At 34.2% G+C, this 18390-nt stretch overlaps 1 protein-coding gene across 2 annotated transcripts in view; it reads right to left on the bottom strand.

Annotated features, from left to right (window-relative positions):
- The window catches only part of LOC132197249 (probable G-protein coupled receptor B0563.6), a 67414-nt gene extending 56222 nt beyond the window's left edge, over nt 1-11192 (bottom strand). For both annotated transcript variants that reach the window (XM_059620402.1, XM_059620403.1), the window contains exon 1: nt 10877-11192. In XM_059620402.1, coding sequence (XP_059476385.1) covers nt 10877-11183 — 307 coding nt within the window. In that variant the 5' untranslated portion in view covers nt 11184-11192. The remainder of the gene's footprint in view (nt 1-10876) is intronic.
- Between the last annotated feature and the right edge of the window lie 7198 nt (nt 11193-18390).

Raw genomic sequence — 18390 nt, 5'->3', positions numbered from 1 at the left:
TAGAAAACTGCAATTTTATGCCGCTTAACAGAAATTTTAATTATGCTAAATAACTTATTTAAAAAAAAAAATATGAAAAATAATTTAAATATAAAAAAAAATGTTCACTATGAAAATTTAACTCCTCAGACAATTATTTTAAATCTAGATTTCAAAAAAAAAAAAAAAATAATAATAATGTATGCACTGCCATTCCCAATCAATACGGAAAATGAGATAATTACACTAGATTGATTTCGCTCAAGGTTTTGTGTTTTACAGTCTGTGATATATAATTAATTTTAGTTATTGGATTCGGTAGATAGCAATATGCGTTAAATAATTAAATGCCTATTTGAAGGGAAAAAATGACAAAAAGTATACTGAATGTGAAATGTAAATTGCTCCAATAATATTAAAATACAAGGCCTCTGTTATGTCAACTTGAAATTTACCTTGGCAACCACTCATCCAATATCTTCCCACGTTATTTGCCATATTCTCGTTATTGATTTAAACTCAAAGAGCGTTTTCGTTCATCATTTCAGTTCAGTCGGGTGCTTGCAGGTGAACGAGACATTTTAGGGCAAATTTAAACACACGCTATGGCATCGCCGAGGCAGCCTTTCAAGCTATATCGGAGCTGAACGCAAAACCAGCGCCCACGACTATCAGCAGTTTCAAAAGCTTTCGCTAGTCAAAGGCTACGGGTCCGTTTAGTACTCTGCGTGAGTTTCATTGAAAGTCACAAAAGTGCATCAAGCGGAAAACCGCGATTTGAATTCACGAATGGACGCACTTATCGGCCTTTAAAGAGGTACTTACTATTATAACAGTGGAAGTGGCTTTTAATCGCATTTGAATAAAAATTGAAAGCAGCAGTAAAAAGGTTTACTCTCATTTAAAATCAAACGAGACGCAAAGAGATTTGCCTTTTCACAAAGCAAAATTTTTAAATTGTTATGAGATTGAAAAACATTTATTTGAAATTGAATTTTTTTATCTTTCAGGAATTTTTAACGGTAATGAAACTTTCAAAATGGTTCCTTTACATTTTTTTTTAAATGAAAATAAAGTAAATATTTAAGCAATCAGTTGATTAGAAATAGTCTAATTTTCAAAATGGTAGCAGGAAGAAAATTTTGGAGTTTTATAAAAATTTAAAATTATTCCTTGAACCCTTTAAAATTGATTTTATTTTAAATTAAATTACTTTCAAACTAAATATTTCATACAAATTACAGATTCACGTGTATTCTGATGATTTTGAAACTTGATTAATCGACAGACAAGCTAGCTGGATATAAATCTAGCTAACGTACAATACTGAATGAATGGCAGCCAATATATAAACAAGCTTCCAAGAAAAATCGAAGCTTGCGAAAAGAAGCGACGCGAAAGTAGGTTGAATTATTACTTTTTTGTGCAGGCCTTCCTGCATCTGCTGCAAATCGTTCCTCGTTTTCGCAACGGCCCGATTCTCTCCTCTGCACATGTGTCTTTAACGGCGTCTTATTTCAAATAGAGACGAAGAGCTATGATTTGAGGAGAGATACATCGAGCAATAAAATAAAAAAAACAACACCAACTGCTCGCAATTAGCATTTAATATTTACGCCGGAACGGAAAAACTTTGTCGGCAGCAGCCAGAGCTCTCCTCCTAATATGTCATATATTTCGGAAATATTATTTATATGAAAAAAAGATGTCGACCTGTACAAGTTGACAGCAGTTTCTCTCTGCAGGTGACATATCGCCGAACTCAATAAGTTCATTGATCCCATCTTTTATTTATCTCTCCTCGGAGCAAATAATACGAAACGCGTCAGTGACGTGAAGAGGAAGCCAATCAAAATAGATAAAAAATAAATAAATATCCCAAGACGCATTTTTCCTTTGAAAAGATTCTTGCAAAAAAATCCTATAACAGATGGATTCCTTTTCAGAAATTTGACTCTCAATTTGCACAAAAAATCAACCAAATAAAAAAAGAAATTTGTAGAATGGAAGAATTTAATAAGGTCTCTCAAATTAATTTGGTGCAGCCTTTTAGTTTGTCTTTTTCCCTCCGTAATTGAAGCAAAAACAAACACAGTAATGAATGAACATTCCTCTCTAGCAATGAGATCCATTGCTCTCTCTTCTCGCTCAGAATGCTGACGGAGGGCTTGTTTGTGTGCGCGGAATAAACCGAGAGAGCACGTAAGTGAATGAGCGACAGGAGAAACAATTTGCTGCCGTACTGCTCTTCCGCTGATGTTTAATAATGTTATTGGTGACACTGGCTTGAGTTTCATGCCACACCATCTGCTCTATTTGTGCGCTGCTGCACCAGACAGACCGGTACCGCTTTGAAAAGACAACACGCGCGTGATGCTGTGTGGAACGCAGGTTTACATTTCAATTATACATACAGACAATGCTGGATTATTTACGAGGCCCATGCAATTTTTTTCCACTTTTACGCTTTTCAGTGTAAAAATTTTAATTTAAATACAAATATGAGTTTGAAATTAACAACTGTTAATAATGAAGATAATTATTTTTCCATTATATTTTATTTAAATTTTAAAATCAAAATTAAATTTATGCACATTTAGTTATAAACTGTTTATTTTTTTCCATTTCAATTTTATTTTTATTTTTTTTAAAGATAAACCAAAAAATCATTTTTATGATAAATATTACCGTGTGCATACACATGATATCTAAAAGAAATAAAGTTATTTAAGTGCTTCCTGTTCTCAATTGCATTATGTTATATTTTTGCAATTATAAAAATGAGATTTGAGAGTCAAATAAAATTGAGAGCAATTAATTAATACAATAAAAAATATTAACAACACACATGAAGTGCTATGAATTCTGTTATATTTGCAAATCCGTCGATTGCAATTTTTCTAGGCTGAACTTTTTTATCAAAATCTGCTGTTTTTTGTAGAGAAAGTGAGGAATTCAGCTGAAGACCTTTCTGCCATCCACGTGTGTCTACGATTGATCCAGCCCCAGCAGCTTTAATTAAAGCAAACATAAGCAGGAAGAAAGAAGCCAAAAACAGAACGGAGGCAGACGTGTTCTAATTACGAGAGTGACTTTTCTGTATGGTTTTTTACCACTTGGTATCTCACCCTCACTTTTTCTGCACTCTGAGATGATTTACTGCACGTCACTGTTGATGACAAGACGGATAATGCTGTATGCATTACGCTAGGTGGAAAATTTTCTGCTCGGCCGAGCTGCTCTTCGATTTATCAATATGCTTCTCAGCCTCCAAAAGAAGAATAAAAACGAGAAAGTGTGCACTTTTTTGGCCCTTTTCTCCAACACGTTTTTCTAGGCCATGTTCCTATTGCGACTGTAGTACCGCCTGGCATTCCTAGCGTAGGCAACCCGCATGTTTTGAATGGCAAGCAGGTTGCCCAACTCGACATGCGGGACGTGTCCGGGTCATTGGAACTAATTTTGAATTCGGTGATTACACCACAACATCGATTCTTCTGGAGAGGTTTCTGCGCAGATTGAAACTTCAACAACAGCGCCATGACCTCTTTAATGTTTAATTTAGAGCTACGCACATTTTTATTTTTCCTATGAATAAAAAAATTAATTAATTTCAATTATATTCAATTTCATAAGAATGAGCCACGTGCTACTGAATTTCCCTGAAATTTGCATGTTAATTTTCCTGAGAGCATTTTGCAGCTGCCGGCTACTTTATTTTTAGAGCTTATAATTTCAAAATAATTTGATAAAAAGCCGCAGGCGAGGAAACATGTTTCGAGCGTCCCCCGCCGTCAGGACACACGACAGCGTGTTGCTTCTGGTGTGGCTGGCTGAGCTTGCGATTCGGCCAGAAAATTGGACCCCGTTCAAAAGTGAAAGCGACATGTGCGAAATCCGAGCGACAGCATCGGTGCACCTTTTCCTGGTTTGAGGCGAAGCTGCTGGGCGAATGCCAAATCCATTCAAGAAGAGGCGATGATTCGCGAAATTAAAGCTCTGCTTTCGCGTAAATGATTTAAGGTTTCTTTTACTTTGGCAGATAAAGTTGTAAAGTTTACTCATATTTCTTGGTTGATAGCAAAAGAACGGCAAAGTCGGAAATTGATATGAATAAAAAAAGAGAGTACAAAATTAATGGTCACGGTAAAATAAAGTAAGATAATGTAATATTAACTTAATTTTTGAACGACGTACAGCTGTCTAGCAGTCCGCAGTGCTGAATTTCATTAATTTCAGGTCAAAAAAGCTTTTATTTTAATGTTTAGAATATAAATGATTCTTGATTTCAAATTTTTTTCACGTTTACTTGTTAAGAATTAGAAATTTTCTATTTAACATTAACTAACAATAAATGAGATTTTTTTTATTGAGACCAATTAAGAAATTGATTAATATAGTCCACTAGACTAGAAGACTGTTAAAAATGTTTCGGTATTTTTCCATTTATATTTTTATCGATTTTAGCTTTTATTTTTGGTGTAATAATTATTTTTTGATTAAAAAAATCTCCATGAATTAATCCAGAATAATTCTCTTTCGTTTTAAAGGAGTATTCTCTATTATTGAAATGCAACAATGTGCAATTTCATCACAGTTTTCAATTTTCATGTTACCTGAAGATTCTTGCTTGATTGCAAAGAGGAAAATTAATCAAATTAAAATTATACGAATTCCCATATTTTATTGCGCCGTTCCTAATTGATTCCGTAGCCACAGATGCGATCACGTAATGATAATGAATCAATTAAACTTAATTATTAGCGCATCGTTGGCTAGGAGTAATGAGAACTCAATGGAGGCGTACGCTGATTAGAATCAATTAAACTGCAGCAGTGTAGAATGCCGGTCAAATTATTTGCAGCCCGCATGGCCGGGCGCCGAGGCCTAGCCGGAATTATTGATCACGTGTGCACTGCCTAGCTGCAGTTTGAATCATTATTATGCACTCGGGCCGCGATGCACGTCAGAACGTCAGCCTGCCAGTTATGCAACCGGGCGGGCTCAACTTGAATTGGTTTGCCTCCCTCTGTAGCATTAATTAAGCTTCGGTGAGTTTCTTGTGCTCTGCGAGCTGCATTTGTGTATATGCACTCGCGCCAAATCGAGCGCATAAGTTGCTGATGTGGGTCGCAGACAGCCAGCCTCTGCCTGCACTTGGCGACGTGCACCGGCCAGATGGGATTGCACTTTTTGCATTTAAATGTTTTGGCACCAAAAAGGAAATTAATTTTCATTTGCTGGAAGATTTATTTTTCAGCAAAAACTTCTCTATGATCAAAAAGCCAAACATATTTCACAAATGGAAATGAAAAAATATATTCTATTTAAATTCTTAAATCACCAACTGCATGGAAATTTTTGATAAATTGCACAGAAATATATGTGACGAGTAATTAGAAATTGTCATTTGCTAACTGTTAGAAACATCTAATGTTAAGTTTTCTGAAAAATTATATTTAAGCCAAATTATTTTCATGGAATGATTTACTTCTTTTAATATATTACTTTTGGGTAAAATTATTGCCCTAATTCAATTTTTCCACTTTACACATAAAGTATTATTTTAAGGAATATAGCGATTTCTATGAAAAGTTTTTATGTGTAGAGGACTTAAATTTTGAATGTTTTTCAAGCATTTTCATTAATTTCTTATAAACAGAATTGAGTTATGTATGTATCAAATAATAATTGTAATTATATACATAATACTATAAAAAATGTGTACGTAAATGTTAGCCAGCAAAATTCTTAATTTTGTATAATTATCTGAGGATAATAAATTCAATATTCACTTTTTCTCAAAGAGAATCATGGAGGATAGGTATAAAATTCTCAGGCCTGCGATTTGTGGTTCAAAATTTTAACAAGATTCTATGCCCTACTTTAAGCGTGTTTCTTTCTGCTCCACCGCCTGTCCAATAAAAACGCCCGCTTGTCATCTCCTTTATGCGGCGGGATAACAAGATCGCTAATATTTTGACGGCACACATCATCTGCTTCTGCTTACTGTCACTTACCGGCGTCCTCTCATCACAACGCTCAGCTTAGTGCAGCTATATTTTAATTAAAAACGTATTCCATGCAGGTATGCACTAGTTTGCGTCGCAATAACATGGCTCTTGGCGCCGCTTTAATTAGCCGCCCAGATGTGAATTATGTAAGCTCTTTGATGTGCAACTTGCGTGCCACCAAAATGGAATTTCAATGAATTCACTGAACATTTCTCCGAAACGCGTAATTATAATTAGTATTAATGGTTCATGCAAAATTGAATGATGTGAAACGTGTGATTTAATTTAACACAAATTTAAATGTCGTTTTATGCGTGTGAATCAATTTTGTAACTCTCAGTCAAATTATAAAGGATTATGCTATGATAATATTTGTAAGAGAAAGGTTTTTATTTTTATTTATCAGTTGCAAAGGAAATTTTATTGGATTTCATAATTATATCAGTGAGAATCCTAATTCTATTGTAGAACTTCCATTAACATTTTTCTAAATTTAAATTTTAAGAGGTCTCAACTATTTCTCAATATCCTGGTAGCTTCAATTATTCATAATTTACGTACTATAATTTTCAAAAATCAAACAGCTCTGCTAACTGGAAAATATATTGTATTGTGTACTCAAATATTTTTGCCACTTAAATTGAGTAAAAATCGAAATTACCAAAATTGGGATATAAGAAAATCATGTTGGATAAAAACCCAAATAATTTAAAAAACGTTTTAGCAAAAAATTACGGCGCATTATTTAAATTACAAAAATTGGGCTAAACTTGAATATTTCTCTAAATTGCTTGTCTAAAGTTTGTGCACCTCTTTAAATGTTCAGAATATCATTCAAGTCGAGCGGATTAATGTCCAATGTCTCCGTGTTTTTTTTTCTGGCGAAATGAGCGGCTGTTGCCTTATTCGATTGCCGTGCCAAAGTCGTTATGAGACGTGGCCGCGCATAAATCTGAAGCGAGAGTCAGCAGCGGTGATTTTTCACTCGGCGACTACCTCTCTTCTCTCTCGTCGTTATTACTTAATGAGTAGATTGGAGACGAAATGCTGCTGCACCGAAAGGGCGAAACCGTGTCGCGAGAGCGAGGACTCGCTGCTCATTGGGAAATATCAAAGCGTCTCAAGACGTAAATCAAACGGATGTTGACTGACCTAGCTGACGAAAACACGCACTTCCTAAAGCTCTTAATTGCTTTTTAAAAGTTTTCCTTCCTCTGAACGAAAGTCAAGTGTGGACTTCAGCTGCGAAGAGGGATACTTATTAATTTATGGCTAGAACTGCAAAATTTTAATTATTTTGATGAAGTAGCAATTATATTATAATTTTTCCATAAAGACTAATTTGTTTCCAAGACTTCCAAGAGGTAAAAAAAAATGTATTTGCTGATTTAACCAACCTTATTATATAAAGAATAAAAGACATAAAATTGATTATGTAAAATTTATTCGTGTGAGGTAACTTTTTTTAATTTGTAGATATCAATTCACCAAAAAGTTATAATTTACTTTGATGCTTAAAGAGTAAAAATTAGTTCATTATTCATTAATTACAATTAAAAATTATGCAAATTTTTTCTAAAAGTAACAAAATTATTTTAAATTGATCTTGTTCTATAAACTTTAATTTTGAACTGGGTATATTTTGGATAAAAAAGGTAATCTGCTTCTGATCAATACATGCAAAATCAATTAACAACATCGCATACAGTGTTGTTAGTTTGCCATATAAATGCACCGTGACCATCTATTTGCATGTGCATAATATTCAGCTTGGATCATCAGATGGATCCGAACTGGTGCAGCCGGGCTCTACATTACATCTTGTGTTTTGCACGCCATTTGCGAGGCTAATGGGGGAGTGAAACACTTCTACGCCCGTTAATGAAGGTAATTATGTGAACGAGCCACCAACAATTTGAATATTGGTCAATTTAGCCAAATTGCCTCATTTCAATTGATTAAAGAGGATATTACTGATATCGAATTAAATTCTAGTTTTGAGCATTAGAAATGGTGTTTAAGTGTAAAAAAAAAAATTGAAATTGACCTGACCTGACTAAATTGCTTGTGGCAGTAGAGACAATACATATGAAATTAAAAAAAAATTTGGGTGCAAAAAATTTGCTAATGATTCATATTTGAAGAGTGAAAGTTCATTTATGTTTTACATTAAATATAATTTTATAAAAGATAATGTATTTTCTCTCTCTTCATCAAAGTAAAATGTTATTACTTTGAATGTGATGTAACAATAACAATTTGGACAAATAAACAACAATAATAATAATAATTTACGATCAATATATCTCAATATCGGCAATGATTGCTTCTGTGATAAATCAATAAACAAACAGTTTAGAAGTAAATATTATTTGCATCTAAATTAAACGAATTAATCAAAATTTAGAATTCCCAACTGGAAGAAAAATGATAACAAGACTCAGCAGTTAAATTATAATTTCATATTTAATCTTCATACAAAAAATGAAGAGCTATAAATTTATATTATGTTTCTGATTAAACGCATGCTATTTTTGAAAAACCAACCTTTACGAATATAGAGAATAGTAAAAGCAATATTGACTAAAATTTAAAATGGAAATTTAGTAAATTATAAATTATAAAATAAAACGTTAAAAAAAATTATTTAAAACATTTTGTACACATTCATATTATGTGGGTTAATATTTTAATTTTATATGTATCAGCATCATAACTAAATATTATTTTAAAAACAAATTTTCAGACCTTAAAAAAAAAACAGCGAAAGTTTTTAATCATTTTCATTCTTTCACACTTGACGGTGTGAAATCCAGTTGAGTGGAGACCGATTGATTTTACGAGTTTGATCACTCAAGTGTAGCGGAAAACTCTCTGTTGTTCATTTTTGCGCGAACGGTCACAAAAACAGAACGTGCCGCACAACAGGCACACCTTAATGAAAAATCCGCCACAAAAGAGCGAAGTGGGTGAACGGGCGCTCCATACAATATCGAGCGTGCGTCGCACAAAGAAAGAGCGGCCTTTTGTTTTGCATCCCGTGCGAAAAGTTTGTTAATATTGGAAAAGCGAATAATATCAACGTATGAGTTAGTTTGAGTTCGTTGACTCGACCTGCTGCGCTGGGAAAGAGCATTTGGTTGTCAACAGAGTCGGATGCGTGTACGCGAGGCGCGATAGGGGCATTTTGCAGAAAAGAGGACACCCTGCAACTTTAGACGTCGCCATTCATTGAGAACAACTTTGCAAAACCAGATGGGGGCGCGGTAACAGGAGATGCGAGTTCCTTTTGATTGCAAGCCTAAGCGAGAAGCAAAAATTCTTTATTTGTTGCCTTTGTGAACGCATCCTTTTAAGGACGAATTCCAAAAGATTGCATTCTTGTCTTCAGGTGGTGGAAGAAAATGATATATGACATAATGTTGAGGGGGAAAATAATAAAAATACTCATCAAACTTATGTTTTTTTTTTTTGTATGCTTTTGGTTGAATTTCGATATTATTTTTTGGAAACTTTATATTCAATAAACCATAACCATCCGTAATAATAGAGGAACTAAAAAGAAGATAAAAACATTTATTTTAATTAAAACGGGTAGTTGTAAATATAGATTTTTATATTTTCACCGTGCAGCGAAAACATGAATAGCAAAATATTTTATCCACTTCAAACAAGGATAACGCAAACCATTAAAATTTGGCTGTTTTTCCATTCAAAAACTTTTAATCCTTGCAGAGGTTGAAAGAGATGTTCTTGAAACAGACAATTAAAAATATTATAAATTTACAAAGAAATAAATATTTTTGCTATGAAGCTTTAATTTTAATTTATGATATTTTATTCGTATTTTTTCATGAGAAAGTTCATTGCATGTTCACTTTGATTATATTATTTCACTCATTTAGAACGGTTTGAACTGAATTTTTTCAATATTTAGAAGATAGTGTACATAAACATTAAAAAATCTCATTCTAAATGGTTGACATAGTGAACAATTCATGGCCTAAATTTTATTCTCTTTAAATTTCTCCTTTTCTGTCTTGACATTAAATTGTCTTGAGTGGCTGCGGTATTTTAAATTGACGAGCTGTTAAATTTTGCGTCTGATGAACAGAGTAGTAAAAATCCAATCGTTTTCAATCCATGGGAAAGTAATAATGGCTCCACTTCGCTTTTCACCACTTTTATGGTTGGTCGTAAAGATAGCTAAGAAAGATGCTGATAGTGCAGACTTAAGCTTTTGGGATAAAATTGTGAATAAAATTAGCAAGCATTCTCATCTAGGTCTCTCAACTTTCCTTTCAAATTAAAATTGATCAATACATTTTAATTATACCATTGCAGATTTTTAAATATTTTAACCACAGATGTCTTAAGATCAAAATTTTATGAATTTCCTATGCCAAAACATAAATAATTGGGGTGATAAATCCTCTTCAAGAGACAGTTTTATGTCAAAGCTGTCTGCTATAAGCTATATTTATGCCAGCATTTTCTAAAATGTTCTTGCTATGTATGAGTTTGGAAATGCTTTAAAAGATCGAAGAGAACACTTGAAAATTCAATCATTTCATTTATTTGTAAATTTCGGTTTGAATTAATAAAAATTAAAAATATTAACATGATTTAAAAATATTTTGTTTTTACTACAATCAAACATAATTTGAATACATATTTTATTAATTAAAAAAATTATGCACTGTATTATTATTTAAAAATAAAAAAGTATATTTCACTTCATATTCCTGTAGGGTAAAATTAGGGGTTAAAAAAAAATGGAAATCCTAGAATATTTTTGCAATTTTTTAAATGTTTCCATTCAAAGTCTTTAAATGTTAAAATATTTTCAATGGAATTAAAATGAAAAAAATAGTTGTACTCACCCCTCATGTAGATGTACGCGGTGCCCTTCATGTTCCTCCTGGTGAGGACGACCAAGTTGAGCAGGTTGCCTACAACGCCGAGGGTGCAGATAGCCGGCAGGGCGATGCCGTAGGCGGCCTGTTTGAGCGCCGTGATGCGCGGGTCCTCCTCGTCGTTGAGGGTGATGTTTTCCCTGGGTACAAAGGGGCACAGCGCGAGGGGCACCGTCGACCCCGGCACGGTCTGCGGGGGCTCCTCGCCGCCCACCAGCGGCACGCTCAGGTCCTCAAGGGTGCTCGACGAGAAGATCGCGTCCATGATGGGCATGTTCCGATGATTCTCGTCGGGGGCTGACAGGGACACGGACGGTTCACATAGCGCGCGAGAGCACCACAAGACGAGTGCTCGCCGCGGCGCCGCCACCACTGCTATATCCGCCGTGGGGGCGCGCGTGCGCCCCCGCAGTGGCACCTGTGGACTCTCTCGCCGCCGAGGGGACACGCAGGACCGACTCCGCGGTCAACTCATATGCAAATTTATAAAACCCACATCCACCAATTTACACCAAATCAGCACACACGGTTTTAAAAATAATTTAATGAACTGTTGGAATATTTTGCTCTCATCCCACCCCTGCAATTTATAGAGCTTTCAATTCGCACAAATTAAAAAATGAAAAATGTATTCTTACAGGAATTTTTTTTTAATAATTAATTACATTTTTGCTTCATAATTTAATAATTTGTGTGAAAAAGACTTTCACGGATAATTATTGAAATTAACTATAGTAAAGTGTTGAACTGTTTTAAACGTAAAAAGTTAATATATCAATAATTTATTAGTACCTGAATTAAACTTAATTATTCATTTCTCTTAAATTTTCTTGAATTTGTAATGATTTTGGTTTTCAGTTTTTCACCTAGCGAGTTTTCATCATGAAGTAACCAGTTTTAATAATTTAACATTTTGATATTTATTAAATGCCTATAATATACAAACAGTAATTTTTATATAGCACCTTGTCTTTACAACATTATCTGATTCGATTTATAAAACTTTAAAGCAACATTTGAGGCCGGTGAAGTTTGGCGTGATTTTTGTGCTTTTATGTTAATTAGTTGCAAATTGTGTTTATTGATATATCACAAATTATTAATTATGTCTCAGATAAAAAAAAAATACAATATTGAATCTATTAAAAATCAATTAAAAATCTAAAGCTAGAATGTGGTAACAAAAGTTTAATTTTGTAAAATATTTAATTGAATTACATCACGAGTCTTGCTTTTTTTACTACACGTGGTGTTTGCAGTTGTATTGCATTGCTGCGGGTGGTTAAAATCAAAGAGGTGCTCGCGATATGATCTGCCTCACTTGAGAATTGCGATCGCACGAGAGCGAGCCATCAAGCGGAGTGCAGGTAATTAAAGAGTACTCCACGGAATGCACTTCTTGCTGTTTGCATTCAGCTGCACCGTGTTAAATCCGTGCACACGCGAGTTAGAGCGCTGCGCTCGATAAACGCTCTCGGGTCAGCGGGCGCTCGCCAAGGTTAACAATGAAAATAATTTCTGATTGCCCTGCGCTGATTCCGCTTAATCGCGGGTATTGTTTCCCGCCGGGATAAACTTTATTATTGGGCAGCAGTTGTGCCGCCTCTCAGCTGAATGATAATTTAATGAGGAGTAATGGGGCAATTAGAAAAGCAGGGTTTGTTTTGATGCAGAGTTATTGTAGTTTATTTGCAGAGGCTGAGAGTGCCGATTGGGGACTACTTTGTGCCGGCGAAAGTGCGACTCTCGCTAAAGGTCAATTGAGAGCTGCTATGGGACTTTCTCACCTTCAGCGTGCGTGGGTTTAACTATATTTTCCTTGTTAGAGTGGATGGAGTAGATGAAAATAGAGAAGAGGTTCATATTCAAATCATAAAAAAAGCTTTTACAGGTACAAGTATAGGATATTATATATTATATAGTTTATTGAAAATACCTCATCAGAGTACAATTCTTCAATATTTAAATTTATACAAGCGAAATTTGATAAAAATTAAAATTTTAATTAATTAAAAAATTAAAATTATTTTTAATTAATATTTTTTTTTTTTTAACAATTTATAAATTTAAATAACATATTATAAGGTCATGTTTTGTCTTTTCCCATACGGGCGTAGTCGTTGATGGAAAGCACTCGGTTTTCACATTTCTCGAGGTGGTATTGGTCGCAGATTTTGTCGCATAATTTGCACACGCATCCTTCTCGGGCCGTATGGAAGGTTTTGTCTTTACAAATGAAGTGGTGAAATCCGTGGACTGCGAACCTCGTGTATACGTGGCGGGTCTTGAAAAGTGGCTGCTTCCAGACCTCTGAGCGCATCGCCTGCGTGTCGAAGAATTTGGGGTCGAACTCTCGCTGGCTCCGGGTTTCAATTTCTTTCTGAAATTTTTCAAGTTCTGTAGTCATCGGTAAATTAAACTTATTCTTTATTGTGTTAGCAAAGAGTTCTTCCCCAACCAAATAATAGATCAGGGTGCTTCTTGAGAATTTACTGAGTCCCAAAACTCTTTTATAATATCTGGTCATTAAATTCTCAAGAGCACGAAAATCACACTGCTTTAAATAGGGCCATATCGTTTCAATCCCGTAAGTGGCAATGGGAGCAAATTTTAAAGAAAAAAGAGCTTTAGCGCAATTTAATGAGAGATCTCTTAAATTCCCCCCAAAATGCATGGCTCTAATTGAATTTTTACATCTCTCTATTATATGCTTTGAAAATGAAACACCTGATTGTTGGAAAGTTACACCCAAATAAGGAAAACTATTTACAAATTCAATATTATACCCGTTTATAACAAGTTTCTCATTGGCCCCTCTTCTCCCCCTACCCTTATTTGTAAATTTTATTATTTTAGTTTTGGCAAAGTTAACTTCCATATCATTTTTCTTACAATAATCTAAAAATTTTGTCATTATTTGCTCCAATTTTTCTAAACTCTCACTAATGAAAACCATATCATCTGCATACAGTAGAAATTCAACTCCTTCGATGCCTTCAAATACACTTAGTATATCATGAATATAAATGTTGAAACTAATTGGACTTGAACACATACCCTGTTTGAACCCATTTGATTGCACAAAAAACTCAGAAAGGGAAACTTTATCATCTATTTGAATATAATCTATCTCGAATAGTGTGGCTAAAAGCAAAAGTTCTTTTTTAGAGAGTAATTTTTTATCGATTAATTTTTGGAAATAAATTTTTCTATTTGAAAGATCGAAGGCTTTTTTAAGATCAATAAAAACTGCATATTTTTTGTGTCCCTTATCCCCAATATTAGCATAAATTTTAAATTGAAAATCTTTAATGGCATCGAGTGTTGATTTTCCTGGCATGAACCCATATTGTTGCTCTGGAATAAAATCTTTAAATTTTTGCAGAATTCTCTGCGCAAGCAATTTATCTAGTAATTTACATAATGTATTACTTAAACAAATACCGCGATATGAATTAACATCATTAATGTCACCTTTATTTTTATATAAAATTTTCATGAGTGACTTTTTCCACTCAGTGGGAATTTCACCCGAAGATAAGCATTTGTTAAAAAATTCAAAAAAGAGGGTGGGTGCAGCTGCATGAAGTGTTTTAATATTTTCATTTAAAAGTAAATCAGGACCAGGCGCTTTTTTATTTTTTTTTTTTTTCATTTAATTTTAATGATGTACGTTCTTTTTGTTATAATAATTTCTAGGAACATTTTCAGTTTTATTAATTAACAATCAGATATATTTTAGTGATAAAATAAAATTGGTGACATTAAGTGTGCAGATTACAGGAGCTGTAGAACTTGCAAGAAAAAAACTATTGCTAAATTATTTATATAAATCATCAATTATGTCTCTGTCTCTATGAACGGTTTAATTTGGAGCATAAAATTTCCTAGAATATAGCAAGACGATTTTTGCTCCATTTTTAACTATAAATAAAGCATTCCAAGCAATCAAAATTGTTATTTCAGTATACTTTTGTACAAAAAAGTGGGGCGCAATTATATTTTGAGCAGTTTTAGCATAAGTAAAAATAAACTTTTCTTTTCACACATTTTAATGAGACTGAAACAAGTGATTCAAAAATACCAGCTCTTTGTTGAAAACCGCGGAACTATATTTAGAAACAGCGTTTAAATGTGGCAGTAAAAGTTTATTTTAAAACCCATGTAACTCTGACGTAAAAACTATGATTTTATTGCTGCACTGATTCTAGTTTTCTCAGAACCTATTATTGTCGATGCATACCATCATTCTTCATTCTTAGTAGCTTGAACAGAATTTCTTTTAGTTATTTCTGGTAGGAAGATATAAATAGCCCTCTCGAAGCAACGATATATTCGATTCTGCTCCAATACTTGGGTTACAAATTTTATTAGAGTTCAAAATGAAAATAAAATCCGCCGTCTCGTATTTCAAGCATAATATAATCGGATTAGACGGTGAGAGTGGAGGCGTCTCTGTTTCCGAACGAATTATATATAAAAAAATGTTCGTCTACAGTACGGTTCGCTGATCTCCTCCCTCTCTGTGTTTTAATTTTGATTGGGCGTGTAATCGGAAAGTGTAATTACACGCCCAGTTGATGATCGACTACTCATCAAAAGAGAGAATGCACGGAGCAGCTGCTCGTGCTGGCAAATGATTGCCCAAGATTTTTCTATTTTACAACTCGGCTAATTACTTTCATCGGCCGCTTTTGACAGCTCAACAAAGTTCAATCTCGGCCGGAGATTATGGCAAACTTGTTCGGGGTTTCGCCGCCAACCAGCAGAAAATTTGAGGTTGCTGCAAATTGTTTTTGCGAATTAATGAGAAGGAAACACTGCTTGTCTTTAAGTTTATGCTTTTTTTAAGGAAAATGAACTTTTTATGCTGCAGAACCCCATATAAAATATTATACAACGCCATAGCGTAATTTGCATTTTATGAGATGCTGAAAAATTATGTAAAATTTTATGCTTGGGGAGTTGTGATTATGAACATAATTATGAGACGTTTACGAGTTAGGCAAGACGCGTGTTTCACAGTGGAAGTAGGAACTTTCTGTTATCATTATGAGAGTTTTTGTTGATTTGATTTTTTATTATCCATCTTGCAAATTTTTTGCAAATTATGCTGAAAATGGCAAAGAAAAAAAAATAATTAAACATAATTTATTTAATTATATTAATGTTGTAGACCACTTTTGCCAACAATATTTCAAACTGTTTTAAATTTTTAAAGGTGTAAAATCAGAATTTTTTTCTTGTTGCAGTGACGAACTTGATTATTTTATGATAACTTTTAAATATTTATTAAATTTTGATTTTATTTTTTATTTTTAATTGAAAATGGAATTGCAAAATGCAGAATAAATCCTGTAATGCTTTTTTTTTTCCTTCAAAAATAGCATTTCTGTTTTAAACTTAACTAGAAAAAGAGTCAGTATTTAGCCAAAGTGAAAAAGAAAATGCTATATAATAGAAATGTTTTTAATGTTCTGAAATTAGTTTTAATTATTTTACTAAATGTTATGCGGTAAAAATCCATGTATGTACTCCAGATCAATTTGCAAAATATACCCAAAAGTGGGTCAGCATTGTGTCTTTTAATGACGTCACCGAGTGCTGCCTGTGTGTCTCTCCCGAGTAAAAGCGCTGGCTTTCTTGAATTGGTGGTCGCGTCACGCAGCCGATGCGTACGTCTCTTTAAGCTATTAATGTTTTGTGTGTACAAAAGGTGCTAAAATTAAGCCTCCTTGAGTGATTGAGGCCTTGAGAATCGGCGGGTGCGGCGAGGAAGCAATTTAATCCAGAACTTGACCCATTTACACACTTAATGTGCGAGGTTCGCCACTCGCTTGTGAAAGAACGAGGGTGTGTACACTCGGCCCAGCCGCGTGCTCCTTGTTGTTTCTGCTGGAGTCCCGCAATAGGGCCGAAAAGAACAAGGCCGAAAACGGCTGAGCGGAACAAGGCCGAAAAGGAATAGGGCCGAAAAGGAACAAGGCCGAAAGCTGAAAAATAACCGATAACCGCGAGCGCGTTCAGCTCAGCGAACATTCAATCCTTTGCGCGTCAATATCAAAATCCGTCATGCGGCCGTTTCGCATTGCAAAATAGATGAAAATTGATTTTACACAAGATTTCGCAAAAAATCTTCATTTTGGGCGAGACACATAATCACAAAATCACATAAATTTGGGGGACAACAAGATGAAGATAAGTTGATCTCTTGCACAGCTTAAAAAACCATACTGCATCGGAACTCGGAAAAGATCTTTCAAGAAATTATTTGTCCAGGAAACTTATCACTTATGTGTATAAACTTCTCAACCTTTTCCTATAAGATCATTGTAAATTTTTTATGTCCACTGACCTATTGATTTGAAAAAAGCTTATTTTGAAAAAAAAAAATAAATTCTAGGAAATTCTCTTAACAATGCTAAATTTAAATTTCAAAAATTTGGTTCTCCTAACAAATTCATTTTGTCTTAACTATGTCTCCTTGGAACTGACATAAAAAATCCAATGCTAAAATGTAGAGCAAAATTAATTGGGTCATTTTTTTGCAAAAGCTCTCCTTAATATTGAGTTTTCAAGTCTGCTGGTCAGTTTTTGGTTCACGTGTTTCCAGCATATGTTTCCAGCATAAATAAAACCAGGAAACTGAAAATTTCCTCCCTACCACATATTAAATAATTTAGATATTTCTTACTTTGATTTATAAGGGCGATGATAAAAAATTTGTGTCCTGAGACCCGAGGCGTTCCATTTCTTATTGGGATGGCGGGTTGACATAACACGGTAATCGCGGTGATTTCCCAAAAAAAATCGGTTCTTCCTAGTTTGTTTGCACCGGTATTTCGGCCTTGTTCCTTTTCGGCCCTATTCCTTTTCGGCCCTGTTCCGCTCAGCCATTTTCGGCCTTGTTCTTTTCGGCCCTATTCCGGCACTCCTTTCTGCTGACATGCAATCCGTATTATGGAGAGAGGACTCTCGCCGCTCGCAGGGTGGATTTATGCAAATATTTACTTCCGTCGGAAGTGCGCTGTGGAAATTACAAAACCGGAATTACCGAGTTTTCCTCATTGATCAAATTTTGGAAAGGCTCTCGGTTTTGTGACTTTTGTAAGACGAGCTATTTTTTTCAATACATAAGGCAATTGAATTAATACCAATCAGCTCCTGATTCATTTCTTGTTCTTATCTAAAAACAAAACTACTGTAATTTTGTACAGAAGCGATTCTCACAAAAACTCCGAGTTTAGCATATCTCGATTTATTTAATTAGTTTTCTGTCTTATCTCATGAAGGGATAAAATTGGTGAAAAAAGAATATAAATTAATCAGCTCAATCAATGCTCATTGAAAATCTAGAAAAATGATGCTGAGGTAATTTTTTGGAATAGGATAGAGAATTTATATAACATTAACAAAAAACGCCATAGGAAATTTTTTCAAAACTTAATTTGCAGGTTTTACCAGTTGAGATAACTGTTGCT

This window comes from Neocloeon triangulifer, unplaced genomic scaffold, assembly GCF_031216515.1.
Source record: "Neocloeon triangulifer isolate White Clay Creek 2 clone unplaced genomic scaffold, ASM3121651v1 ptg000012l, whole genome shotgun sequence".
In the NCBI taxonomy this organism is placed as follows: Eukaryota; Metazoa; Arthropoda; class Insecta; order Ephemeroptera; family Baetidae; genus Neocloeon; species Neocloeon triangulifer.
The sequence above is the reverse complement of the archived record's forward strand: the minus strand, read 5'-3'. Positions and strand labels throughout refer to the sequence as shown.